This window comes from Rhagoletis pomonella, unplaced genomic scaffold, assembly GCF_013731165.1.
Source record: "Rhagoletis pomonella isolate Grant_MI unplaced genomic scaffold, Rhpom_1.0 Rhpom_scaffold_00010, whole genome shotgun sequence".
Taxonomy (NCBI): Eukaryota; Metazoa; Arthropoda; class Insecta; order Diptera; family Tephritidae; genus Rhagoletis; species Rhagoletis pomonella.
The window spans coordinates 18,229,531-18,236,188 of record NW_023458564.1 but is presented as its reverse complement, the minus strand read 5'-3'; the positions used below and the strand labels follow the sequence as shown (position 1 = coordinate 18,236,188).

Here is a 6,658-nt window from a genome sequence, read left to right as displayed (position 1 = left end):
TGTGGATGCGCCTTGCTCGAGAGTTGGACATATCTACAGAGGTCCACTAAACCCAAGACCTAGTCCTCGAAAGGGAGATGTGTTACATAAAGTAAGTTTAGTTAGTAGTTGGAAGTTGACGATTTTATTTATTCAAATTTCCCATACAAAATTTTTCTAATTTTTTTTTTATAAAAATATAGTTAATTCAACAGTAAAAACTATAAGATTTTTTTTAACATCATACAGAACTCAGGAAAATTCAAGAAATACCAAGATACTTTCATCGAAATTGTCAATTTTTCAATTCGATTTCCTGGACAAATTTTAAGTATGCAGTTTTTTAGCCCATTAAATTTTAATATAATAAGGCGCAAGTTTCAATTTTCTATTTTTTGGTGCCGCGGGTATTGCGCAAGAACTAAATTTTTTTTATATGAAAGAATGTAAGCCAAAGTACAAAACTGCTATTGATTGAACTATATATATTTTTATAAAACAGCTTGCAGAATCGGCGAACTTCGTTCCGCCAAAATTTATTTATTTTTTTTATTGAAACATTTAGTCCAAGCTTTCGCCAGCAATTCACGTTCACGGTCGACAGAAGGCATATCCTCCATTGCCATCTTAAGTTACCTGACGAAAGCGTTATACCGGGAAGAAGTCCTTGCGGCTCGATGGTGAATTGTCCTTGAATCTGTATAGTATAGTTGGTGGCAATTTCCAAACTGGTGAGTATCATTGGTCTACTTTCTGTTTAGTCACCGTAAAGTAAGGACCGCAATGGTTCTGAGGGTTGATTTAAAGGGGGTAATTTGAATTTGATCCCTGGTGCCTCCGAATTGATGATTTTTGGCAATAACATGGCTCCAACGCCATCTTTTTTGGCAAGAGTATTGCCCCTATCGTTACCAATACATATATATCTCGAATATGAGTAAAATCGGATCACAAATACGATTTTGAGTAACCAGCACCACCTGGCGTTTTAAGTTGTGAAAATTGTACAGGGATCTACTCAAACACATAAAACAATGTCATTAAAATCGTTTCGGTCATTTAGGAGGAGTTCACCCACCAAAATAAGTCTTTTACATACTGACACTCTTCGGCATTTTCGGAAAAACCAAAAAAAAAAAACTATAACGCAGTCATTATACGGAGAAAATAGGCAACATCATCAGCGAAAAAGTTTTAAAAGATCAACGGTAACTTATAGCCATTTAAAACTTGCCCTTTATGAAACTGAAATCGAGTGAATTACAAAACTGCATACTCAAAATTAGGTGCCATTTGATGCAAAATGAACTATATTTCTAGAAAAAATTGACAAAAAAAAAATATTATAAAAATGATAAAAAAAAACACTGTATCCTGGGTGTATATATACAGATAAGTAAAGATTTCAATATGTTTGGAAAGCGCCACGCCTTCTTTTCCAGTAGCCCAAAAATCTCTACACAAATTTCCAGGACACTACCACAAATACTTGCAGAGATATTCGGTATAGAGATGGGCACGGGACTAAATATTTGGTCACGATCCCGCCCATCCCAAAATTCAATTTTTAAGGCCCGAATCCGCCCACCCCGACGTTTTTTAGAATTATACCGCGGGTCTCGTGGGTCCCGAAATCTATCACTAAGAAAAATTCACATGTCTTTCAAAGTAATTTTAAATAACGAAAAAACTAATGAAAGACCTGGCATCTTCCGATTATTTTATTTTGCTTTGCTGTTCGTTTTCGTCCCGATAAAACAAAATAGGTGCATATTTCACACATCGTTTCTAAGGAAGGTTGCGGTTTTATCGGTAGTATCGGGAAAGGATTTTGGTCCCGTCCCGCCCGCAAAATTTCACAGACCTTCCCGATGCCGCCTATTCCGGACAATTTGAAATCAGTACCGTGGGTCCCGCGGGTTCCGCGGGTTCCGATATCCCGCCCCCATCTCTAATTCGGTATGAAAAGTTCGATATGTATGGGTGATACCACGCTCCTTTAATATATCGATAGTCTGCAGTAGGTGACTGAAATTAAAAAAAAGGGTACAGCCGTTCGCGAGATCATCACTTATAAAAAGAAGGAGCTTCTCTCTATATAATTAGTGTAGGTAACACAGGGAAACAGCGATTTTGATGCGGAAAATGTTAAAGCTGTTTTTAACGGATTTGTAATCAGCACAAAAAATCGGTCATAAATATTGTCAACATTTGCTGCATATTGTTAAATAACCAATACCCGCATGTTTGCGGCGCCTTCAAACACCTTTCGAACTGTAAAACAATGACTCAATTCTATTCTACACATATCTATAATATGGGTATCGGATTTCAAGCAAATCGGACCATTAATATGATTTTTTGGAATAGATCGGTTACTGGTCCACTTAACGGAAAAAAAATGGATCCTGTATGCTAATCTGAGCAAAAGGCTACCTACGCACCAAATTTCAAGCAAATCGGAACATAATCAAGATTTTTTCGAATAGATTGGTCCCTGGGCCACTTCCCGGAAAAAATATCGTATAGGTTTTTTAAATAGATCGGTCGCTGGCCCACTTAACGAAAAATTTATCCTAACGAAAAAATTAAAACTCACACATGAATTTCACAATTATCCGAAATTTTTTAAGCTTCACAACAAATTTTCCACCCTTACATCGTCCAAAATCATCAAGTCATGCGATAAGATGCAAAATTTCGTCGAAATAAAACTCAAAAATTTTAGCGTTCTTCCGGATTTTTCTGAGTTTTCCACTTAGAATTTTCTATTTTTCCATTCGAAAGACTTTCAGAAGGAGTTGCACACAAAAAATTAATTTTCGATTTTTCTGATTCGTAATTACGAACAACTAAGAAAAATGTTTAGCCAAATCGGCCCAACCGTTCTCAATTGATGAATTACTATACATTTTTCACACCATTTTTATAAACATATATATATAGATTTTTGTTTTAATAAAAGAATGGCGTTTTTGTAAACCATTTGATGGTTGTACCCAACGGGGCCAGAAGCGCTCCATTAGTGCTATTGGAGCGCTCCATATTCAGCAGTGAGCGCTCCCTTTCTAATTTCATACTTCATTGTATTTTAATATTGGGTTTCATTAGAAAGAAGCGCTCCCTTGCTGCTCCCAAATAAGCCCTTGGTGAGCATTTAAAAAGCAATGCATGCTAATTTAAATTTTTATATTACAGTTTTGTTTTAATAAATAATGGTTTTTGTAAACCAGTTGAAGGATTTATTAAGTGTACTTATTGTTTTTCTTTTCAATGTGGTATACATACGAAAATACATATGTACATACATACATACATACATGTTTGTACATAAATTAACTATTTTTCAAAAGAAAATATTTTATGTTATTACTCAAAATGATATTTTTGTACTGCTCCGTACTTGCTCCTTTGGGGAGCAGCTAACTTTCAGTCCTATTGGGTACGTACATTAATTGTGGGAAATAGAAAATCGATAAGCAAAAAAGGGAATAAAAAAATTAGTAGAAGTAATGAGTGGATGTAATAACTAAAGAACTAAGGAGAGTGAGTTAATACAACAAATTACCAAAAAAAAAGTGAAACTAATTCAAAGAAAAAACCTTTACCGAAATTCACACAAACTAATCTATTCATAAAAAGCCGTAAATTTAAAAAATTTTAAGCCCCAAGCTAACAAATCTCCTTATATCGTAAATTTGGAACCCTTCTGCTCTCGCTGCCGCTTCCAGAAGCGACGGCGCTGGCGTTGGTGGTGACTGGATGACGCTCACACCGACTCGCGGTCAGATTCGCTTCAGAACAGTGATAAAAAAGTTAGTACAATTGTAGCTGCCCAAAGGTAGATTAGGTAAAATCACTAGATTTTAGGTACAATCATCTTTTGATCAGATGAATTTTTATTCTTTTTTTATTTTTATTTTTCATTTACTGTGATAATATATTTACTTGTCGGCATGGGAATAAGTGGGGAAAAGTGGTCAAAAGGAAGATATTAACGAAATCATATTATGTATTCTCTTAAATATTTTACATTGCATTTAGAACAGCCACTACGAAAAATTAACACTTTACGTAGCTATCTTAAAATTCGTAATTATTGTTATATATTTTATATTCGAAATTGGAATTAATTTCTTCCATAAAAAACGTCATTGCACCATAGATTATATCAATTATGAATATAAGTGTCTTTCAGTAATTTGCACGAAAAAATTTGTATTAAAATGGATGAACTTTATACTTATACTTCTTTAAAGTAAAGAGTCATTGTGAGTTTGTAATTAAAAAAAGGTAACATAACTGAGAAGGAATTATCAAATTTACTTAAAGTTATTTAATTTCTACTCTCTATTCCAACAATCTCGACATTCACAGGAAGAAATTTTCCATCACTTAAAAATCGTTTTTACTTTTTCTTTTAAATAAAATACTATATATATTTACTATAAATATCTTAGAAAATGTTGGCAAGCCTACCCTAGACCGATGTACTCCCCTCTCGAATGACGGTGTGAAATCTACAAACGCTCTACCTTTGCAATTGTTGAAATGCATTTTTGAATCTATTGAAACCATAAAAGCTAAAGCTCCCCGCGCATGGTAACATTTTTAACTCTTCTATTTCTTTTATTTCTAGGATTTCTTAAAATTTCACATTTTCTGTAGTTAAGGCAATAGCTATTTGACCCATATTCCCTTTTTAATTTCTGAAAATATATTTAAAATGCTTTCGAATATACTTGCGGGAATTCCCATTATTTTCTGCACCAATTAAAGGGAACCAGATAATTATCAGACTTTTCCTGTTGTTTTACAAAAAGCTGGATAAACTAGTAAACTTCACAAAGTGTTTTCTTTTGTATTTTTCGCCAATATTTTGCAGTAGTCAAAGTTAGACAAAAAAAGGCTTCTCCGATTCCCATAAGACTACATATAGTCTATAGATATAAGCTCAGTTACAAAAGAAAAACGAATCAAGTTTAAGGTACATCCATCTTTTCTATTCATATTTTAAACAAAATTGATAAAAAAAAAACTTATTTCGTTTAGCTATGGAATAGCAAGAATGCAACATATGTATTTAAAATTCCTTCACATTTTTCTTTTTATTGTGAATTGAAGGCTATCAAGTAATTATTTTAAACTCAAAGTCCTTTTGGGAAGAAACCCTGACGTGATTATGAAAAATTAAAAACGCCGATTTCTCACAACTAAGCTTTAGTATAGAACAAAATGGTTTATTTTGGTGCATTGGTGGAAATATATAAAAATTGGAACCGTAAGTTCTTTAGAAGTCAAACGATCGGTATCATGCATACATATATAATTGACGAGCGGGACAATAATTTCCCGATCACACGATTGGACTACCGATTTACACCAAGTTTTGAGCAAATGCTCAAACGTCTGATTCAGTCGTTGCAACTAACTTTTTAAACAGTTTTCTTTTTATTTCTTATAGAACTACAAGCGTGTGGCTGAGGTATGGATGGACGAGTACAAATCGTATTTATACGAACACGGGAATGGATATTACGAGGTGATTGATCCAGGTGATTTGAGTAAACAAAAAGCTATTCGCGAAAAACTCCACTGCAAGTCGTTTAAATGGTTCATTGAGAACGTAGCATTCGACCTAATACGGGCCTATCCGCCAGTAGAGCCACCTGATTTTGCATATGGTGCCATACAAAGCGACGCCGAACCAGCACTTTGCATCGATACCTTAAACAAACCTCGGCATTCGCAAATTGGACTTTATCCCTGTGCAGAAAATCTTAAGCAGCCGCAAAGAAATCAAAATTGGGCTATAAGCTGGCGCAAGGACTTGCGTTTGAGTCGAAAAAGATATTGCTTCGATGTACAACAACAACCCCCGAATGCATCCATATGGCTGTGGGAATGCCACGGTCAGGGTGGAAATCAATTTTGGTTTTATGACCGTCATCACAAATGGCTTGTTGCGGGAAAGCACAACAATCATTGCTTGGAGGCCGAACCTAAGAGTCGAACTATTTACATTAACCGATGTGACTCGGAAAATCCTTACATGAAATGGAGCTTTGGTAATGTAAATGATACGGCATTGGACATGTTTTTTCAACAGGAACCGAAATATTTTTGATAGAATTTTTCTCTGAATGACTCTCATGTAGTTTTCAAGTACCGATAAAATGTTGTCAAACAAATCATTGAATAGAGTATTAAATGTAGATATAGATAAAAAAAATATTTGCGTAAAAATCAATTTTCATACGAAAGAAAAGTTCACGTTTTATACATTTCCTGAAAATGAAATGGATGGTAAGTATATTTCATCCGATTTTAGTATAAGAAGGAGAAAAAGAACAGACGGACCTTTTTTTAGAAAATAAAATGATTAAAACTAAATTAAAAAAATAAATAGTCAAAACTTATCATTATGTCGGGTACCTAGGGTAAAATTCGTGTTGAATTAAATGTTATTATAATCTGAAATACAAATATGAAGCCATAATTATTTATGTTTATATTATAATCATATAATATATCGTCGTGGGGAACGCAAGCACAGATTGAAGGTTACACATGTGGTTGTTTTTGTTATAGTCTCTTAATTGTTCGCGGAATCTTACCCTGTTCTGTTAGCCCTATGTAACTATAATGCCATTCGCAAGTTAGTTTATATTAGAGATGC

General features: G+C 34.1%; 1 protein-coding gene across 1 annotated transcript; it reads left to right on the top strand.

Moving 5' to 3' along the window:
- Nucleotides 1–10: 10 nt before the first annotated feature.
- On the top strand, nucleotides 11–6,177 carry LOC118746105 (N-acetylgalactosaminyltransferase 6-like). The gene is made up of 2 exons (XM_036479883.1): nucleotides 11–91; nucleotides 5,444–6,177. The coding sequence occupies exon 2, from the start codon at nucleotides 5,471–5,473 to the stop codon at nucleotides 6,104–6,106; it is 636 nt and encodes a 211-aa protein (XP_036335776.1). The 5' UTR covers nucleotides 11–91; nucleotides 5,444–5,470; the 3' UTR covers nucleotides 6,107–6,177.
- The last annotated feature ends 481 nt before the right edge of the window (nucleotides 6,178–6,658 follow it).

Excerpts from the sequence above, each read along its gene's own strand:
- LOC118746105 (XM_036479883.1), top strand. The coding sequence starts at position 5,471 with ATGGACGAGTACAAATCGTATTTATACGAACACGGGAATGGATATTAC.